Here is a 22507-nt window from a genome sequence, read left to right on the forward strand (position 1 = left end):
TTCCCTAATAAGGAGTAATAACCGGTTTGACAGAAGGCTCTTCATTAGCAGCAATAACTGTTAGAAGATGATGGAATATCTTTAAAGTGTTAAGGGAAAATCATTGTGTACTTATAATTCTGAGTCAAGATTTATAAAATGGGATGTGTCTAAAGATCAGTTTTTAAACAATAGCTCTGAAAGGCAATTCTAAGAATTCAGTTTCAAAAAATCTTTCATCAAAATTAAGAGCCCCATTACTTTATGCACCAGTATGAAAAAAAAAACCTGTCACAATTCCTTCTTCTCATTTAAATTTTTGTATACTTCTTGAAAGACCTCTTCTCAATGTAGACAGATTTTATTTTTTTTTTTTAATTTTTTTTAATTTATTTATGATAGTCACAGAGAGAGAGAGAGAGGCAGAGACACAGGCAGAGGGAGAAGCAGGCTCAATGCACCGGGAGCCCAACGTGGGACTTGATCCCGGGTCTCCAGGATCGTGCCCTGGGCCAAAGGCAGGCGCCAAACCGCTGCGCCACCCAGGGATCCCAATGTAGACAGATTTTAATCAAACATGCATACCTTGGGAAAAAACTATTCAAAATCCAATTTTCAACTCAAATTTTTGATGTCTTCCGTGCCACCAGGAGCACTGCTGACACAGTATCAAAGCCATGATGACAACAGTGAGTTTTTTAGGTCAACTTTTTGATATTATCATATAACTTTATATCATAAATATATAATAAATAACTATAATAATATGCTATTAAAACATCATTTATAGTACCATAACATTTAAAACCTCAGGAGAGTGGTATGCTTGGGAATGTAAGATTACATAAATACAGCAAAAGAACTCATTAAGAGAACTAAAAGCCCCTGAACTATGCTTTCAGGTCAGCTTTGCAAATATGTAGACTAGTGCCCTTTTGTCTCTCATTTCAGCAAAATCAGTAACTAGATCTGGTTAACCATTTCCACCATTCTCTGCCCAAAACCACTGGTTTCTAGGAGTTAAAGGTGATCCCCCGTTGTCTCAGGATTTCCACCCAAACCACCTATTATGCGAGTTTTGATCCTAGACATTTTGATATTGCATGTGCACACAGGAACAACTCAACTTCTGCCTGGCCAAAAGGGACTGTAAAACACCATCGACTGTTCAGACTCATTCAATTTCAGAGAGGTCTAAAATATGAAAAGCTGTACCTCTTAAAGTTGATGACATATGGTATCTTGAGTAGTATTTGTGTCATGGATGTAAGTGAACATCTACCCAAGGGTAATTCTGAAGGACAATATTTATTTTAATGTCTTAGTTACTACATGCTTATCATTATTATTAGACACATGTTAAAACTTATTAAATGTAAGCCTCAAATGGTCAAAGTGTAATATTTCAAGTGTAAGAAGTCAGTCCTAGAAGGCACAGAAAGGCATCTTGAGCAGAGTAAGAGTTTTTGCTGTATTTACTCTTACATTCCCCAAGGGTACCACTTTCCTGAGGTTTTAATTATTATGTTATTATAAACTATATTATAATAATAGATTACTGTTATATGATATATAGTTATATGTATTATATATTTATTATATATAAATATATATGGTAATATAAATGTCAAAAAATTGTTGCCAAACTTTGGTTTTGAGACTGTAATAGAAATTGATACTTTCAGATTTAGGTATTGTCATCAATGTCACATTGCAGGCCAAAGGAGGCTTTTCTGGTAGTCATCAAAGGTGGCATGTTTTTTCCTGTCCCCTTGTATTTGTAGACTTGCTATTCTTTTTAAATTAATTTAAGAATCTTCCTGTTGAATGTAGCATGTAGCTTAAAATTTTTCCTACCTAAAAAATCTGAAAAAAAATTCACATTTGAACTAAAAATGCATTTTTGTCATTAAAAATTTGGCATCAAAGATTCTCTCCCTTCCATTCCATTTAGATCTTAAATCTTTCATATTATGCTTTTTCATTTTTCAATCTGTTTTCCTTAACCATTTTCTACAAAAGTGTTTTAAAAGTCTTCCTTTATTATTAGGGATTGTCAACTTCTCTTTATAATCCCATTGCTTTTTGTTTTTATATATTTCAAGACTATGTGGTTACGGCATAGGTTCATAGTCAATAGCCTCTTTGAAGATTTTTTTCCTTTAGTTACTGTGAAATGTCTGTTTATTATTAAACTGCCTTAAATCATATTTTGTATGACATTAAGGCTGCCTCACAATTTTTCTTTTGGTTGGTATTTGCCTCATGTATATTTTTCCATCCCTTTGTTTTCAAACTTTCTGAGTCATTTTAAGTATAGTTCTTGTAAATAGCAAAACTGCAAAATTTTAAATCCAATCTAAGGGTCTCTTAATAAGTGAGCTTAATTTATTTACATTTATTGTAACTACCCATATACTTAGACTTACTTCTTCCATCTTATTTTGTGTTTTTGATTTGCCAGAGTATACATCTTTTATCTTTGTCTGCATATTTGAATTGATGGAATTTTCCCTATTCCTTTTATTTTTCCCATGCTTGTAAGTTGCATATTCTATTAATTTGTATGAGTTTTTAAAAAAAAAAAAAAATTTGTATGAGTTTTTTTCTTGAATTCTTCTTTGTAACATACAGATCTACATTCATGTTTTTCTAACAGTCTGAAATTAATCCGTATTCCCTATTTTTTTTTAACAAACAAGACCTTAGCACACTTTAGCTTCCCTATGTATATCACTGCTTTATTAAAAAGTGGAAAACATGGACGCCTGGGTGGCTCAGCGGTTTGGCGGATGCCTTTGGCCCAGGCGTGATCCTGGAGTCCCTGAATCTAGTCCCATGTCAGGCTCTCTGCATGAAGCCTGCTTCTCCCCCTGCCTGTGTACTCTGCTTCTCTCTCTGTGTCTCATGAATAAATAAATAAAATATTTTAAAAATTAAAAAGAAAAAGAAAAAGTGGAAAACAAGTCTATACTCCCTATACATGGCTATGAGTGGAAATAGCTGTCTCTGTCATGATGAGTTCCTCCAGCCAACCTCAATTTCTCTTCATCCACACTGCCTGACTATAGGAGCTTTAAGTTGACAAAACTACAGCTTTTTATGTTGAGCCCAGCTTACAGTTCTATCTTGGATGCCTTAAACACAAGCACACATGTTCTAAGAAAGAAATACTGGTTGGTAAAGGATTTCTGCAGAAAACCTACTAGGCCCCCATAAATCATTAGAGCTCATTGAAAAAGTTCCTAGAAATGGGCAGATGCTCCCTGCCAGGACAGTCCAATCTCAATAGGGCTTACTGAATTAACTCAACAATTGGATAGGAAAAAAAAAAACATTCAATGAGTCCTGCCCATAAGACTGTACTAGTCACTTAAATGCACTGGAACCTCGGTGTGCTCACCTCTACAATTCGGGCAGTTCTGCTAAATGAGTAACCAAAATGTTTTTTAACAATAAGTTTATAAAGGGCCCTCCTTGTCTGATTTAATTTAATGTAAAGTGCTGTATGAAAGCTTTCCAGTATGTAATGCTGGGGTTCTCCTCACTGTCAGTGAAGGATCAGCAAATCAGAGATATCAGCCCTCTCGTAGCTGGCCCAGGGAGTGAACATAAATTGGATTTCAAATTACAATTCAAAAAATTACCATACATCTATCTAATTTATCAGCATGGAGATTATCCTATGTATTACCTATCATCATTTATTGGTCCTAGGAGTATTCTGGGTCGTAGAAAAACTGAATGGGGCCAACAAATTATGGTAGGTCATTTTAGGACACATCTTTTACCACTTAAGTTCTTGAATCTCTTATGTAATATAAAGGGGGAAAAGATAAAAGATAGCATTTATCAAATCAGAAACTCCTTATCTTCCAATTACCCACAACAAATCATGAAGGCATTTTGATCTCCATTCTATAGTTGAGGAAACTGAGTCTCTGAAATACTAAATCACTTCCCCAAGGCCAAGTGAAGGAAATGGTCACAATACTTCCATTTTGATATTAGCATAAGCAATGCATTATTAGAAAGACGAGTCTCTATCTCAATGACAGAAACAAAATAAACTCAAGCTTGAGTACCTATAATAAGCTATTTCAGCACAAATGTTTAGAGGCTTCTGTCTCATAAAGTATAAATGATTTGGGGGAATCATTCATGCCATTATTCCCTGACATCACTTGAAGAAATGATGGTCAAGCAGTGACTAGCATAGAAGCTCAACCATGAAATTTTAAAACTGTTTCCTACCTTCTCAGAAGCAAATAGACTATTCTTCCTTGGAGGCAACATTCCCCCTAACCTGTCTGGTTACTTGACAACCATTAAGTTCCACTAATTCACTTCACCTCAAGAACATCATGACTAGGGGTACCTGGGTGGCTCAGTGGTTGATTGTGCCTTTGGCTCAGGTCATGATCCCAAGGGTCCTGGGATTGAGTCCTGCATCAGACTCCCCACAGTGAGCCTGCTTCTTCCTCTGCCTATGTCTTTACCTCTCTCTGTTTGTCTTTTATGAATAAATAAATAAAATCTTTTAAAAATTCATGACTAAGTGATCTGGCATGATTAGTCACGTTATAAAGCCATCTCTATAAATAGCAATGTCTGATAACATGTATGATTCTTTAACATATCATTAATTACCAAAACCTAAAGAGAGAGGCAGAAAAGCAAAGGAAAATACAAATTCACTGAAGAAACTCCTTGTTCCACCATGAAAGCCTCCCAGAAAGTAGAAAAATGTAAGCCTCCAAGTATAGTAGGTGCTTTACTTGCCACTGAATAGTTATGGATGCCAACTCTAGAATTAGAAACTGAGTTACTAATGTTTTATTCTAAATGTTTGAGTCCCCAGAAGAGAAATGGAGAGGGACAGGTAAAATTTGCCCAGCCATTTTTAAGGGAAATAGGAAGGAATCAAAATTGTAATGATGATCATTTTATTTTATGCCACAATAAAATACAGGGTTACTGAAAATGGTACATTAGCTATGAGTTCATATTAAACATCTTAAGCAGTATAACTTACCAATTTTCTTTCACATTAAGTTCTTTTTTCCTCCTTCATCCAATAATATATCAAAGCTATAAGGTCAGAATCCTATTTTTTTAAGAGTCAGAAAAAAAATTTTCTTTAAAAAAATACCAAAATTAAGACCAACTTTCCAAATATGAAAAGTACAACATTGTAGAAGACTATAAATTGCCATGAAACAGGTCTCTTTCTTAGTAAATGCCTACAGCCCTTACAAAATTGGAAAAGGGAAGAGACTAGAGGTGGGATCAAAGGGCAGAAGGACTGGAGAGAGGAAGAATCTTGGAAGCCCTGAGAAAGATGAAAGAGCAAGCAGGGTGTATGTGTGCAGGAGGGAAACTTATGAGTGGGCAGACGTGGAAGACAGAGACCCAAATAGAAGGCATGGCTATTCGGAAACTGGGCATCTGGGCAGAGATGACCCAAGATGGCAGAGCACTGAGTGGGGATGGGGGTTGGGAGAAAGGGGAAGAACAGTGTTATGGGGAGAAGAAAGAGAGTAAAACACTTGAGAGCTAATCAAAGAAACAAAGGAAGAACGGCATTCAAATGCAAAAAGAAAGCCTCAAAGGCATACCCAGATGAATCCTCCCCAAAATACTGGAGAAGTAGAGCAAAACACAAACAAAAAGACCCCAGAGACTTCTGAAGCACAGTATGCAAAAAAACCTTACACAAGCATGTAAATAATAGTAGTCATTTAAAAATTTCAAAAAAACTATCATTTTACAAGGAAAAATAGATCTGGCTAATATAACTTAAAGTTTATTTTAAAAAATAAATCTCGCTGAGTGAAGTAAGTCAGTCGGAGAAGGACAAACATTATATGTTCTCATTCATTTGGGGAATATAAATAATAGTGAAAGGGAATAGAAGGGAAGGGAGAAGAAATGTGTGGGAAATATCAGAAAGGGAGACAGAATGTAAAGACTGCTAACTCTGGGAAACGAACTAGGGGTGGTAGAAGGGGAGGAGGGCGGGGGGTGGGAGTGAATGGGTGACAGGCACTGGGGGTTATTTTGTATGTTAGTAAATTGAACACCAATAAAAAATAAATTTAAAAAAATAATAATAAAAAAAATAAAAAATAAATCTCACTTTTCTCAGTGCTTCATTCCACCAAAACCATGGCATCAAGTATATGCCTTTGAAGAATAAGCATAATTCTTATGTTTGCCATTTTTGACTGTGGTAAAATATTGTATATTTTATCATTTTAACCATCTTAGGCATACAGTTCAGTGGCATTTAGTATGTTCACAATGTTGTTCAACTATCACCACTATCCACTTACAAAACCTTTTCAATGCCAATACAGAGTTTGGCACTGAAAAATAACTCCCCATTCCCCACTCCCACAGCCTCTGGTAGTCTCTATTTTATTTTCTGTCTCTATGAATTTGTCTATTCTAGGAACTTCATATTAGAATCATACAGTATTTGTATGACTTATATGAATATTTGTATACTCAAAACTACCTAAATGTTCAATAACAATAGGGAGATTTTTCTTAAGTGGCATAGTTACATGATAGAATACAGCAATAAAAGCAAACTTTATCTATATTTAGCCATTTGGATAAATCTCAAAAACAATGGTGACCCAAAAAAGTTGCAGAAGAGTAAGTTGCAGAAGACAAATATGGTACATTGTATGTAAATATTAAAGGGCATACAAAAGAATAGATTACAAATCATTTATGGCCTTTCACATTTGAACGCACGTAAAAACATACATAGAAAAATATATAACAACTTCAGAAGAACAATTTTCTCCAGGATAGGAAGGAAATGAGACTGGGAAGGGGTACAAAGAGTTAGCTATAATGTTTTAGTTCTTTAAAAAACATAACCTAAAGAAAATATGGCAAAATCTTAACAACCATTACATCTTTGGTTGGTACATGGATGATGGTGTAGAATAGTCTCTGTACTTTTGTCTGAAATACTTTATAATTCTAAAAAAAGAAGGACTAGTTAATGTTTTAGAATGGCAGAAAATAAGACAATATGTGTGCTTTGAAAAGGGAGATGCACTAATAAAGGCCAATTATAGCTTTTATTCTCCCAATTTAATTGGCTCCTTTATAAAAAATTTTTTTAATTACAAATGAATATGCACTCATACAATCTTTGGAAAATATATTCATAAGGAAAGCTAATCAGCCTGAGTGTTATTATGGCACTTGAATCTGCTCAAATCTGCTATGGTTCACATATCTTGTAAAGTAAGTCATTTTGAAAATGTCTATACCTATTAGTTAAAAAATGCATCCAGTCTAATTCATATGTACAATAGATATTATGGTTGATCACTGCTGCTCTGGCAACAGAAAGCTAGACAGGTAAATTCATACATCTAATTGGGGACAAAAACTAGCATCTCAGGTCTAGATCCCTGGCCTTCCTGTTAGGATTCCTCTTGAGTTTCATGGAAGGTAAAAATTATATAAATGATTTTAAATAACCCAAACTTTATAGTGCTATTTTTAAAAAAATATTTTATTTATTTATTCATAAGAGACAGAGAGAGAGAGAGGCAGAGACACAGGCAGAGGGAGAAGCAGGCTCCATGCAGGGAGCCCGATGCAGGGACTAGATCCCGAGACCCCAGGATCACGCCCCAAGCCAAAGGCAGGGGCCAAACTGCTGAGCCACCCAGGGATACCCTAATGTTATTGATAACATGAAATTACTGGAAATGAATTTTCTGTGGTTAGACTGAGTAAATTATGGCCATCTCACTCCTATGGAACATTAGTATGCTTTTACTAATAAAAAATTTGGAAACTATCAACCTGGGCACCTGGGTCGCTCAGTGTTTGAGTGTCTGCCTTTGGCTCAGATCATGATTCCAGGGTACTAGGATCGAGTCCCGCATTGGGCTCCACACGAGAAGGCTCCTTCTCCCTCTGCCTATGTCTCTGCTTCTCTGTCTCTCATGAATAAATAAAATCTTAAAAAAGGAAAACAATCAACCACATAGAAAAAAATTCCCAGAACAGTATTAAATAAAAGGAACAAAACCTATCTATATAAGCAAGGATTAAGAGAATTTAAAAATATGGGTACATATGGGGCCACTGGGTGGCTCAGTCAGTGAAGCATCTGCCTTTGTCCTGGAATGGAGCCCATGTCCTCAGGCTCTCTGCTCAGTGGCGAGTCTGCTTCTCCCTCTCCCTTTGCCCCTATGCCTGCTTGTACTCTCTCACTCACTCACTCTCTCTCTCAAATAAATAAATAAAATCTTTTTTTAAAATATGGGTACATATGAATAAAATAGGAGGGAACAGAAATAACAGTTATATTTTTTGCTGTAGAATTGGAGGAAATTTTTCATCTTTAATTTCTTTTAATGCTGGCTTAAAAATTACGTACTTAGTGTTTTCAGACAGTTGTTCTATATATTATAGAAGAATTAGCTAAACTAAATCTCTTTTTCATAGCTATAAACTTTTAGGTGTATTTTTTATTGTTTAGATCACTCAAGTTAGTAGTCAAAAGCCAGAAATTCTATAGCCTCTGCAAGTCAGAGCTCTCTGACTTGTTTAAACTTCTGCCTCTAGATCTGACCTGCTATCAAGAATATTACACTTCTGCCTCTAGATCTGACCTGCTATCAAGAATATTACACTTGATTAAGTGAGTTCTATTGCTGAGATCCATTTATTGACAATGTGATCCTGGGCTAATCACGGAAATGCTGTAATGTTTGTGTTCTATCTCTAAGTTTCTGTATTTACAAAATTCTCCATGGAATTCAAGTACTCTAAGATTCACCTCAGATCCAGGGCTCATCCCCTACTTGCCTACCTCTTAAATCCTGGGGAAAACAGTGCTTAGCACTGGATTCCACCTTGCTAGGGGCAATTGTATCCCCAAAGATGAATAGCATTTGTTTCCCAAGAAGTAAACTATTATTTATTGAATATTTGTACATCTGGCACTGTACCAAGCCCTTCAAATATATTCTATGAACCACCTTCCCCACCACAGACACACAGAACCTGGAGCCAGGGAAAACTGCATTTGCAATTTAGGGGCCAAAGGCAGGCATCCTCAAGATGAGCGACTTGGACCAAAGATTATGCTGAGCAGAAAACAAAGCCCAAAGACTCAGGAAGAAACTAACCCCACCACCCACCCCCATGCACACACACAGCTGCCCGAAAGATTTTAGATAAAGGACCTGTTCCAGCAAGAGAGCTATGAGCATAGATAACATTATAATATGAACTAGGCAAAGTAGACAGGAAGGAACCTAGCAAAGCCTGTTTGGTTAAAGTCCTCTCTATGTCCTATGATTTCTGAATAGCCCAGAAAACCTTTATTTACCAAACATTTACTCTTTTTCATCTTCTAGCGAGTTGTGTTCCTTCCCTTTGAAATCCCAGACCACTTTTTCTCCTTAGTTCAGGATGACATATATACCTCCTTTTGCTTGTCTGGAATTTCACCTGTAGATTCATTCCCCTTATGTACAAAATTACATTGATTTTCTCCTCTTAATCTGTCTCATGACAATTTAAGTCTTAGTCCACCTAGAAGAATCTTGAGGGTCAGAGAAAAATTTTCTTCCTCTCCAAGAGTGACAAACATCCTGTGTGATTCCTAAACACATACGTTTGAAAACCAAAGATAGAAAGCCAATATTTTTCAAACTGAATGAAAATTCATTAGTGGGTTGTGGTCTACATTAAAATACGCACACACACACACACATATAATGGATATAATCAGAGTAAATTGCATGTAGTTAAGTATTGTTTTTGTGAAATGACTGTCAATTATATATTGTATATGTATATACTAGGTCACAACATAAAATTAATTTCTTACTGTGGTTACAGCAAAAAGGTCTGAAAAGTACTAGCTAGGCATTACTTAGAATACTGCACAATGAGTAGAATAGTAACAAAAAAGCAATCAAAAAAGAGCATATAAACCTAAGTTCCACAAATTTCTAGGGAAATAAAATTTAAGACACTTAAACTCCAATCATCTATAGTCATAAGGGGTATTGTGGTATAATTAATTTGGCCAAAAAGCCAGTAACTTTACTTTTAGCTAATAACTTAAACATTATACCTCGATTTATTTTGTTCGCTGTGCTAATAACAAGTAGAATGGACCAATTATTCAGGCTTCACTGTCGCCTTCACCAGATAAGATGGAAGCTGGAAAACCATGATAGCCAAAAGAAGGAAAGCAATTTAGTGAACTCATTAATCGAATTCCAATCGCTGGCTAACCAAATGTAACCATCCATTAAAGCCATTCTATCGCTCTTTGCCCACAACGCTCAAATAACAAATTAGGGGCCCCACAATCCAACGCAACTAATCAGTTCCGAAAAGTCCAAATGCTTATTATGTCATCCCCTTTTGCCCCTTTTGTTCAAAACCAAACCACGGAATTTACGTGAAACCCGTGTCACAACTGTACCTCTACGTGAAGTGAAGACACTCAGATTGCCAAGCAGTGGCAAGCGGGCGGCGCGCCTGCGTTTCTCCGCTCCAAGGCGGGAAAAGCAGGGCGCCGGGTCCCCTCTGTTACTGCGAGTGGGACTGTAGTTCTAGCGGCAGCAGGGATGCTCTCCCCCCTTCAGGCGCCAGAAGTCTTGCCCACCACAGCAGAGGAAAATAAGTTAGATCCCACCCTACCCTACCCTACCGTACACACACACACACACACACACACACACACACGCTGAGCGGAGGAAAAGAAGCGCGATCCCACCTTACACACAAACACGCCCCGCGTGCGCGCGCGCGCGCTAAGCTGAGGAGAAGCGCGATCCTATCCTACACACCTCCCCTCACACACAAGCTGAGCTGAGGCAAAGAAGCGCGGTACCCCCTTACCTGCGCGCGCGGGTGTATACACATACATGCATGCACACAGAGAGACGCTGAGCTAGGACGGAACCACAACACGTGCCTCTGTCGCGGGGCGGGGAGGGGGCGTGGGGAGCGCGTGCAGAGCTGCAGCAAAACCTTCTCAACCCCCGGGCCACCGAGCCTCTCATTCCACCACCAATGTCCCGGATCCACGGGATCAGTTGTCCAGTCTGGAATTCACTTGCAGGAAAAGTGCAAAGATGAGCGAGCCCGCTGAGGATTGGGACCAACGAAAACCCCGCAAACTTACCCTGTTGCCTGCCGCCTCTGCGCCGCTCGCAGTCAGGAATCCAAAAGAAATGGGGAGGACCTCCGAGACTGTCTAAGCGGTCGGAGAGGCGGGCCTGGGCCTAATCCCACCAGAAAAAAAAAAAAAAAAAAAAACCGGCCTCTACAGCAGGCAGGTTGCTGCTGGAGTGACGCTGAGAGACACTTCACTGGGGTCCACCTAGTTAAACCGAGAGGGCGGCCATTGACCCTGACTGGAGCGCGCTCGGATTGGTTGGTTCTGGTGTTGTTTCAAAGGAAACTCTTCTGTGATTGGCCAGGAAAGTCAAGCGGGAACCCGGGAGGTGGTGAGTGGAGGGGGCAACAAAACTGTTACCTAGGCAACAGAGAGACGCGGAGCTCTCCGCTGTTTTCCGCCCAGCCAGCGACCCGAAAACTGACCCAGGTGAGAAAACCTGAACCTTAGGAAGGGGAAAGAAAGGGTCCACAAACACCCTGTCTATCGGAAAAACTAAGGAGAACTCTAGAGTACTTCTAACTCTGAAAAGATACCCCCAAAAGCCACAAGTAACAAGTAGAACAGACCTTTTCCCTAAGTTCCCCTGACCTAGACACTAGAAACCGGAGGCAGCTTTAACAAAACTCAAATCTATTCAGGTTGTGAGAGGTGGGACGGTTTTACAATACTAGGGAATAGATGCTGTTCGACCGTCTGAAGGCCAAAATGAACACATGAAGGCTTCTCAATGCCCTTTGTCAACTCACACATACAAATGGTTGTAACACTAATTTGAGAGTGAAAACTGTGCCCTTATAGGTAGATCTGGGTGCTCCAGATAACCCACTGTTCCTTGTGTTTTACATACACAGGCATCATTTACCAGAAGGGCTTGGTTGGGAGATTATATATATATAATATATATATATCTGTATATATAGAGATAAATATATATCTGTATTTATATATTAAATATACAAATCTGTCATATATATTCATATATATATATATATATATATATATATATATATATATATATATATTTAAGGGGTACAATGCTGTTCAAATTGAAAGAATATTGGCCCGTGCCACTTTCTACATGGACAATGGCCTGTTTGCGCAAACCTGAACACTGTGGCCTGAGGGTTCCAACGGACGTTGGTCAGATCCGTTGAGGACCGAGAAGCAGTCAGACGGCACTTAAGTGGGCTGAAGCGCCGTGTGCGAAGACTACTTGTGAGCCTGCTACTCACCCAGGCTCACCGAGGGTGGATCAGGCGAGTAAGTATTATAGTCGTTGGACTATACCTGTCAAAAGGTAAGAAACAGTGTCAAAAATGAAATAAAATAAAATCAAAGGGGAGAGAACAGAATTTGACCAGAGTGGTAGGGGTCATTTCTCCTAAGAGCTTCCTGTTCTGACAAGGATTCAGAACAGAAACTGTTTCCCAAAGAAATTAATCACTGGCCTGTTGACTTAGGGAGAAAATTTCAAAGCACTGAAGGAAAATTTGCTGTCTCAGGTCCTTTTTAGATAGAGGTAGAGAATGAGGATTAAAGAGAAAAAAAATGCCAAGTGTATTGAGTTTGTCTAAAATAAATTGTAATAGAGGAAGTATTAAAAGAGGCTCATTTATGAAATATTCCGGGTACTTTCAAAAATCATCTTCCTATTAAATATATTTTAAATTTATAAAAAAAAAACCCTGTTAAGTCTTCATAGTTACTTATGACTTGGTACATTTTATGGCAGTGAAAGTTTGAGACCTAAAAAAGGAAATCATTCTTGGTATTGTAAAGACAGAGTAAAAAATGAATTATTTTTAATAATCATTGATATGTATAGCTGTCAAAAATGTAAAAAAAGAAATTAGCCAACATACTGTAATTTAATTCAGACATAGGCAGAGATGATGTTTACTTTTGTATTTTCAGAAGAATTTTAATTCAGAAGTTGCTAAATAAGAATTATGTGAATAAAGTTGCCAGAGAAATGCCAAATTTAAGAGAGTAAATGGATATTGAATTCTTTGAGATCATTCAACTATAAACAGGGCTTTACATAGGGGTATGTGTTTACCTATTAAACAAGTTCCCAAAGGATACTAGCTATGATTCCTTATTTCCCTGGTTTTATTTACTATATATACTTGAATTAATATAACATTTGCCTTTGAGTAGTCTGTTATTCAAGGTTTTTACTAATTTCACTTAGATTTTTCTCCATTTAGTTCAAGTCAATCATCTCTACTGACACTGTGGATGGATGCAAATAATATAGAAGGAATGACCCCAGCCCTCACAACCAGAGTCAGACTTAATCCCTGGTTACTGATACTGCTTCAGTGCCATGGGTCTGGAGCCATCCTGGTTGAGCTTGTTTATTCCCTAACTGGTTTCTATGTTTCTGTAATGAGCCGTTTCTGAAGTGTCTGTCTCCTTAGCTCTTTGTGGCTAGTACCAAGAGAGATTCCCCCAATCATACATACCTTTATGTATGAAGGCCCCAATGGCTCAAGTTGATGTGGGCAAATCATAGGCTTTATCTGGAAAATTCTGCCTTTGGTATTAGCCTAGCAAAGGAGAGTGCGAGAAATAAAAACAAAGGGCCTAGAAAATCTATTTTCTAATAACCAAATCTCAAATTTATTTAGCAATATATTTTGTTTTTAATGAAACTATTACTTAAATTTTCTTTAATTTCAATTTATTCTTGGCCTGTTTATGTGGCAATGCCAGATTCAGGCAATGGGGCTCTAGAATGTTCTTTTTTTAAAAAAAAATCACTACACTGGGTAGTCTAGGCAAAAGGAAGAATACATTCTAGGGTACAAAGGCAGGAGATTATAGAGTATTTTTTTAAGATTTTACTTATTTGGGGAGGAGGGGCAGAGGAAGAGGGAGAAAGAATCCAAAGCAGACTCCTCGCTGAGGTGGGAGCCTGGAGCTGGCATTCAATCCCACAACCTGAGATCATGACCAGAGTGGAAATAAAGGCCCAGACATGCTTAACCATCTGAGCTAAGCAGGCGCCCCATGGGGTATGTTTAATAAGCAATTCAGTTTTTAACAGAACACAGATTGCATGTAGGAGAATAAGGAGTGGCAGAAAATTAGGTTAGGGTGACATCATAAATGACCTTGGTTGCCAGGTTTAAGATGAACCTGATGTATCTCAAATTTACAGGTAAAAGATAGCCTTATAAATGAATAATACTGCATGGTTTGTAAAAAGGCATCTTGCTTTAGTTTTTACAATGTGATGTTTCTGTCAAATAAACTTTAATGTTTTCAATAAAGTTCAATAAATTATTTTTAATTTGTTAGACTTCTAAAAAAGGTGATAGACTCTGCATTTCCATTAAATTTATAATATTTTTTTCCAAAAATTCACATCACTGTTTTTCTCTTTTGATCCTTTCAAATAATTAGTTATTCACAAAGTACTGGTGATTCATTTCTCAAAATATAATATCAACAAGAATGTTTTGATTTATTATTTTGTGTGTGCAGGTTATTGTTAGAGTTGATATGGTAAAAAATATTTTTGCTAATGTGCCAATTTCATTATGACATGTCTATGCCCCTTTAGCTACAGAAGAATCTATGCCATTTTATGCCAGCATAATTTAGAATTTAAGAAGTCTAATTCCTAATGTGCTTTATTTATGTAGAGTGTTACTATAAATTATTGTGGATGATTTGTTATATGATCAAATATACATCCCAAGAAGTGGCATCCCCTTTAAAACAGTCACTTTGGGAGTCTATCCACTTGCTCTTGCTATTGCTCAAATTATTTTTCAAAATACTCTTTTAGAATAGCTTTCAGGCCTATAGCACATTCTCTTGAATCTCCTCAAAGTAGCAAATCTTCATATTTTGAAAGTAGATGTAATATCTAAATACATCTAGAAATCACTTGGGGACAAATCTGTTGTATAATCAAACTGAGTGATGCCATAATGATACCTATTTTCTTGGTGATACATATGAAGGCAACTCCAAAATATTTTGAACACTGATATTATAATTTACATCAGCGTATAACCTTCCAAGGCGACTACTTTGAAATACAATATTCGTGTGAATTTAATCCTACTTCATTCAGTATTCATAAACTGTTGACTATATGCCAGCTCTGGCTTTTGAGACTCTCAGCTTACAGGGATGGCTTCCCACTGCCCATGCCCTGCCTCTCACCAGATAACCAGGCCAGAGCTACTTCCCAACTGGTAGGGATTTAGGATAAATCTGCTTTCCCTCAATCCAGTATCCACTGTACCCACTGAACAACAGCCTTGCTTCATAATGTAGCTACCCAGTAACATGAGAAAGCCTTTGATTCAGTGCCTAGTTCTCTTTTCCAATTGTAACATTGAGCCCTGCCCTATTCTGAACCTTCATCTAGCTGCCAACTCCCCAGTAATCCTCAAGAATCAATTGGCCCTGCCTCCTATACACTCCCACCTATGGACCAGGGTTCTAGGTACTGTTCACCTAAACAGACTTCCTATACCCCCACCTATGTACCACTTCTAGGCACCGATTACCTAAACAGACCTCCATGTAACCATGATTATTCAATCTTTCTGCCCTGAAACATTGCTCATGTCCCCAAACTCCCGCTGTCATGCCCCTGCCAAGCAGATGAAAATATATGAATAGTAATTCCGATCGCTACCTCAGACACTGTATTTGGGACTTCTGAATACCCTTCTTCTGGGTTAGCTTTGCTGGTTCCAGTTTATTCCCCTCTCACCAGCCCACCATTAAGCTCTCACAAGCCTCATCATCAAGTATCTGTGTGTGCAGGCCCTATGTGCCAAATAACAATGACAATTTTATACAGCTTTTCAGATTTTAGTAAACTCTTTCACCTGCATTGCATAATAAGGCCATCACAACAATTGTGTAAGGTGTGAAATGCTGGAATAATAAAACAGTTTCTGCTATATTTGTTTTATAAAAGCTTCATTGTTTGTGCAATCTCAACTCAAAGTATTGTTCATATCACTGCGTCTGAGACCTGGATCCATTTCCTCTTTTGTTTTCAAAGGTAGAAAATGTGTCAATAAGCTTTTTGCTTTTAGTGTTCAGTAAATATTTAATGAACAGATAATCAACAGAACTTTTGAAATATAAACAAGAGCCTTTGTGTTTAATTTGTCAATTATTTATTTCCATAACAGACTATCAGGTCATACCATGAGAGAAGATTGTTTTATCACTACTTATTTCACCTTTTCCAATTTAATGAGTTTCCAATGTAATAATGAATTTTATCATTAACTTATTTGACATCATTATTAGAAGTGATATTCATGCCCAGTAAAATTAAAATTTTAAAGGACCAATAATAGCTAACACATGTTGCACGCTTACTATGTGCCAGACACTGTTCCCAGCTCTTTGACATGTATGAAGCTTCTTAATCCTTATAACAACTCTATGAGGTAGCACTATTATTCCTGTTTTACAGGTGAGGAAAATGGGGTGTATAGAGTTTAAATGATGTGCCCAACATCAAAGAGCTGGGAAGTAAATAATAGATACAAATCTAGGCAGCAGGACTCCAGACACCTTACTCTAAACCACTGTAATACACTGCCTCTATGCTAGATGTATAAGGCAATTTCACATTTGTTTCATACCCTTGACATCTCCTATAGGCAATAAGATAGGTTTTTCATTTAAAAAAGAAAGTCAAAATAATAGTAAAACATAATAAAACAGAAGGTTTGTAAAACACCATCCGTATGCAGATTGATTTTGACAAGTGATTTTGTACCAGCACACATTTGAGAGTCCCTTTGTATTACTGTTATAGGCACAATGCAGGAATTGTAGTGGATCATTTAATAACAGTGCTAAAGAAGTGTTCCCTGTGACTTAATTTTATAAAATCATGTTTAAAAAATATTAGCAGAGGTATAGAACAGATTCCTATTATATTTATGCCCAAATAATTAACAATAGTCTTTACTCAGGCTATTCATTAAAGTCTGTGACACTTCCAAGATGTTTAAGGACTCTGAATTCCTACCCTAAATGTAACTGTAAGGATTACTTTAAAGGCTGAAGGTTGATTTAATCTTTGGTTGTCAATGAAACAGAAAACCAAACTATCTCTTTCTGATTATCTTCTTCCTCAGAACATGGAACCTGAAAATATGGAATCGGAAAATGCAGAAACCGAAAATATGGAAACCGAAAATCCAGGGTCTGAAAATATGGAGATCGAAACCATTTCTTCGGTTTCAGCTCTGCAAGCTCTCTCGAAGCTACTTTATCCTGAAGAAGAGGATGATTTTGAGCCTGGACAGGTGGTCATAGACTTACAGATGAATTAGTTCTATTCACACTAAGTTGTTAAACTGTATTTGAACATCTTGTCCCAACCTTGCTGTGGGGAGCAGGGCTATGTCATTCGATATATTCACAGGAGGTTGCAGGACTGATTATGCATGAGAGTGTAACCTCTGGTACATTTCTAGCAAACACAATTATATTTTTTCTAAACTACCTGAGTACTGAATAGGAAAATAGTTCTGTAACTATGGTAGCAATAGCCACATTTCAAAATGTTTGTCATTTATATTTATGGCCAAATAATGCTTGACAACCACTGCAAAGAGCGGTAGCTTGGGTTTTTAAGCCTAGACAGTATTCCTATAAAACAAATAACTTCAACTAGACAGTATTAATTAGGCCCCCATAATCCAGTTCCCTTAATTTTTAAAAATTTGTCAAAAGGGCATCCCTGGGTGGCTCAGCGGTTTAGTGCCTGCCTTCAGCGCAGGGTGTGATCCTGGAGTCCTGGGATCGAGTCCCACATCGGGCTCCCTGCATGGAGCCTGCTGCTTCCTCTGCCTGTGTTTCTGCCCCTCTCTCTCTCTCTGTGTCTCTCATGAATAAATAAATAAAATCTTTAAAAAATTTTTGTCGACACATGAAAACAGAACAGAGAATCATTTGAGCCAGATAATGGGACAAACTACCTTTAGCTTACAAGAATTTACATCTGGATACCGGCTCACACAGAGCTGTGAAATCTAATTTGTTGGATAGCATTTGGGATCAGGGTAGGTAACCCCAGGGAGGCTTGCAAGCAGCAAGAGACGCTTCATTTTGGGTAGGAGAGTTCCATGAACTGACCTTCGCCCCTTCACAATCACTGCTGGTATTCCCAAAATAATCAAAATGCTTTTAGGTAACCCTCTGCTCTCTCCATTCCCCTGCTCCTTCAGTATCAGCAAACCTTGGCTGTCAGACTATCTACATGAAGGCAAACAAAATTTGGGGCAGAGATCTCCTACTCTTGCAGAATATGTCATATTGCTTTAAATGATCTTAGTGAAGTTGTTATGATGACCAATCTGCCATGAAAAAATCATCTCCAGTGAGCATGCATATCAGTTTGTTCCCCCCCCCCCCCCCCCCCCGCCAAATTCTTTTCTGCCATTGTGTAGGGAAACATATGTAAATACAGGGGCTCAGATCAATACTGGATGCAACTTTCACCCTCCAGGAAGAGTTTAGGTGGAAGGTGTAGAATTAAGGAAGATGTGCAATGGAAATAAAATTTGTAGATGGTAGCTGAAGCAATTTTGAGATAGGATCCAAGAAGGACTAATCAGGGAAAATGTAGTAGAGGCTAAACAAAAATCAAGAGATTAATAATAACATTGAATATATACAACAAGCAGCACCCTGGAGAAAAATTTAAGAGCAACGTATCAATGAGGTTAGGAAGGTAAATCCATTTTTTGCCACGTTAAGCTGAAATAGAAGGCTACATCCTGGGAAGGGTAGAGCTATGTCATGTACAAAAAGTATATTAAATATTTGAGACACAGCAACGTTGAAAAGAGGTAAGTGGATCTTCTCACTGGGACAGATTCAGAGATAAAGATTTACCCTGGTAAAACAGCCTGTTCTCTTTGGTGTTTACGTATGGAGAAGTTTATTTGCATTTAGAGGTGATTCTAGGAGAAAGATGAGTGATTATGAGAACAGAGAGATGAAGATTATTTTACCAAATGGTACAATTCATAGAGGAAAATTACTGTAATAATGTATGATTCTGTATATCTGGGTTATAAGCAATTTTGAGGTAATTGGTCATTCAGACACTGCAGTACAGATATCATTAGAGGATATAGAATTGGAGTATCAGAACAGTGGGAGAATAATTAATGTTTCTAATGAACTCTTAAATTTTCCAGGAGAGAAATGGCTTTTCATTTTTTTAACATGCATTAATCTTGGGAACTGTACAATGATTACAAGAATGATGGTTTTTGGAAAATGCTCTCTCTGAAAACAGCATCAGAACTATTGCAAATGAGTTGGCTTATTTACCCCATCCCCACCATGAATTGCTAAGAATCTGGGAGGTTGGGAAGAGAGTGTTTTTTTTTTAAACTCACAAGGGGATCTTAACATCTGTTTGAAATAAGGTTCACCACTCCACAGATAATTGTAACAAAGTTGTTCCAACTCTCTCCCATATTGCAAAGTGGCATGAATTGCAATGATAAATTTCTTAGATAATTGGGTGTGGGTCCACGCTAAAGGCTGAAATTATTTTCTTAGAGAAAACACTTGCAAGATGGTTTTTAACGTTTTTATTATCCTGGGTCGTTTTTTCACCTGAAATTTTTGTTTTTAATCATTTATTTTCATGAAGTTAATAAACCACAACTCCCCTTCTGTTGTGATGCAGTGATCCAATCATCACTGTGCATGGAGAGCATACCAATTTTGGTCAGCAATGTTCAAGTTTTTCTTTCTACAGATTTTAATTTTCCACAGAAGGAGTCACTCAACAAAACAAGAGGCCCTCATGTTCCAAGATACGCTTTGCCCTGATTTACTATTAGTATTCTGGTGATTAATAACTTAAGAAAGGCACTATAAGTTTATATGACCTTAGTGGTGAAAAAGAAAAAAAACTGTACAGAACACTGTCTTGGGATTTTTCATATAAAAATGCCTGTAACACCTTAACTGCAGACCTAGCACTTTTGAAGCACCTTTTGGAAAGGAATGGTTACTGTCTTAGAAACCGGTGAGATGTTACAGATTAATTTCTGATTTATAGCTGTTGGAATAGTTTAGTATAATAAAGACACAGGTGAGCTTTTTCACCGGCTTTCAAGGACAGACACTATTCCTCTTGCCCCAAACAGGACATTGTAACTCCTGTGCATGTCTGAAGTCTTGGGAGATCGAGGCAGGGGCCTGAGCAAAAAGAGCCAGATGTGCTAGTTTGCCAGGATCCAGGGAGAGAAGAATTCGTTGACTTCCAGCAATGGTAAATTGGAGCGGCAGAGTCTGGCATCAGCAAAAACATTTTAATAAAATATTGAGATTTTCTTGAAATATCCAAAGACCCCGAGAGGGATCAATGAAGTGGTTGCCACTCTTTGATAGTGTAAAATATGTTATATGTACTTATAAAAGTAAAATTGTTCTTGTACTGGTGAGGAGAAGGGCAGTCCTGTGGGGGCGTGCAAAGAGGATGGCGAAATGAACTTACATGGACTAAAGTGGTCCAGCATGTATCTGACACTGTTAATTTGGGGTCGCTGCTTAAATCCATTAGTTTGGGGCACCTGGGTGGCTTAGTGGTTGACTGTCTATCTGCCTTTGGCTCAGGTTGTGATCCTGGGATCCTGGGATGGAGTCTCACATGGGGATCCCTGTGGGGAGCCTGCTTCTCCCTCTGCCTATGTCTCTGGCTCTCTCTCTCTCTCTCTCTCATGAATAAATAAATAAAAATCTTTTTAAAAATAAAAACAAAAATAAATAAATCCATTAGTTCTGTGTCATGAGGTAGTGTGACAAGGAAGTGTCTCAGGCCCACTGTGGAAAGAAGGAAAATCTGTTATCGGGAGTTTCGAATGAGTTCTTTGCTATCCAAACACTTAAGATTTGAGTTAGTGGCTTGTCTTGGTTTCTATAGAACTTTCCCATCCTTTTCCATCCCCCATCCAACTATGGTGAGATACGGCAAAAACCCAAAAGTGTCAATGCTCTTATACTAATACGTGGTTCTGACCTTCAAAGAGATGAATATGGCTCATTCCCCTATCCGCAGGGATACAGGATTCATTGGGCTAAAACCAGGGATTTAGTCTGATCAAAGATCAGTTCTGCCTTAGGGTCTATTAAACTAAATACTTTTTGAAAGGAAAAGGAAAACACATTCTAAATAATACTTGGCATCTATCTCTCTGTTGTATAACAATGATGATTAAATGAGAAGCTCTATGAAATTTTAGATGGAAAGCTTGTCAAATTTAAGTTACACAAGTAGTAATTACAGAATGTTGGACTTTTTTTCTCCTCTCCCAGCCAAATTGTTCATCTGCTTTTGGAGCCATGGGGCCTGGGAATATTGGACCTCCAAACACTGAAGAGCTCAGAGGTAAATTATTTAACAAGCATATAGATCAATACAATCAGTACAATCTTTTCTTTGGGAGCAAAATTATAGGGAGAGTAGTACTAACACTAGGATTTGTCAAAGAGGAACTCAAATAATCATGGAAATGATGGACAGCCATTTACATATAAAGATGTTGTTTTAGGGATCCCTGGGTGGCGCAGCGGTTTGGCGCCTGCCTTTGGCCCAGGGCGCGATCCTGGAGACCCAGGATCGAATCCCACATCAGGCTCCCGGTGCATGGAGCCTGCTTCTCCCTCTGCCTGTGTCTCTGCCTCTCTCTCTCTCTCTCTGTGACTATCATAAATAAATAAAAATTAAAAAAAAAATTTAAATCTTTAAAGATGTTGTTTTACTCTATTGTTGTAGGTAAGTCATTTTTATATTAATGGAAATTAATTTGCCTTGAATTATTCACATTCATTTTTTGGCATATTTCCTGAGATGTAAAACCAAGAAAGTCATGTGTGGTTAAATAACTTTTTTATTATTTGAGGTCTAGTTACCAAGATGCTTAGTTTCTTCACCTTCTACCCTGCTATATTCTGGCAATTTCACAGAATTCATTAATTCATTCAACAAATATTTATTGAGAGCCTGTTATGTACCAGGTAGTATGAACATCCCTGGGGTATGATGATCAAAATGGAAAAGTCTCTGCCCCCATTGAGCTAATTTAATAGTCCTTTAGAGAAAACAATAAAACAAATAGCTGCATAATTTTATCTTGCATCAAAATGCTTGTAAATTAAGGCCCATGGGGGGGACATATATATTGATGGGTCCAATAAATTAGAATAAATATTTGGGGGGAGGTTTTCCCAGCATTTTGGCCTATACATTTTCACAGAGTTGAACATCTTACACATCTCTAAAAATATGGAAGGCTCTAATTCTGTCAAAATGAC

At 37.6% G+C, this 22507-nt stretch overlaps 2 protein-coding genes across 13 annotated transcripts in view; one reads left to right on the forward strand and one right to left on the reverse strand.

The window, feature by feature from the left end:
* Positions 1–22507, reverse strand: part of NUP62CL (nucleoporin 62 C-terminal like) — a 94185-nt gene that overhangs the window by 63169 nt on the left and 8509 nt on the right. For 2 of the 9 annotated variants that reach the window (XM_049107632.1, XM_035711990.2), the window contains exons 2-3: positions 13636–13719; positions 12272–12454 (exon numbers count right to left, since the gene is read on the reverse strand). The exons of 2 other annotated variants lie outside the window; for them this stretch is intronic. Coding sequence is in view for 3 of the 7 variants with exons in the window: in XM_049107630.1 (XP_048963587.1) it covers positions 10885–10916 (32 nt within the window). In the remaining 4 variants the exon portion in view is untranslated. Of the gene's footprint in view, positions 1–10884; positions 11003–11170; positions 11323–12271; positions 12455–13635; positions 13720–22507 lie in introns of those variants that run through there. 5 more of the 9 variants (XM_035711994.2, XM_035711991.2, XM_049107630.1 and 2 more) reach the window with 4 other exon arrangements.
* DNAAF6 (dynein axonemal assembly factor 6) overlaps positions 11439–22507 on the forward strand; it is a 43179-nt gene continuing 32110 nt past the window's right edge. For 2 of the 4 annotated variants that reach the window (XM_025431510.3, XM_049107635.1), the window contains exons 1-3: positions 12291–12464; positions 17302–17472; positions 21509–21581. In XM_025431510.3, coding sequence (XP_025287295.1) covers positions 17305–17472; positions 21509–21581 — 241 coding nt within the window. In that variant the 5' untranslated portion in view covers positions 12291–12464; positions 17302–17304. Of the gene's footprint in view, positions 11594–12287; positions 12465–17301; positions 17473–21508; positions 21582–22507 lie in introns of those variants that run through there. The other 2 variants (XM_025431511.2, XM_025431512.2) reach the window with 2 other exon arrangements.

The sequence above is a fragment of the Canis lupus genome, chromosome X (genome assembly GCF_003254725.2).
Source record: "Canis lupus dingo isolate Sandy chromosome X, ASM325472v2, whole genome shotgun sequence".
Taxonomy (NCBI): Eukaryota; Metazoa; Chordata; class Mammalia; order Carnivora; family Canidae; genus Canis; species Canis lupus.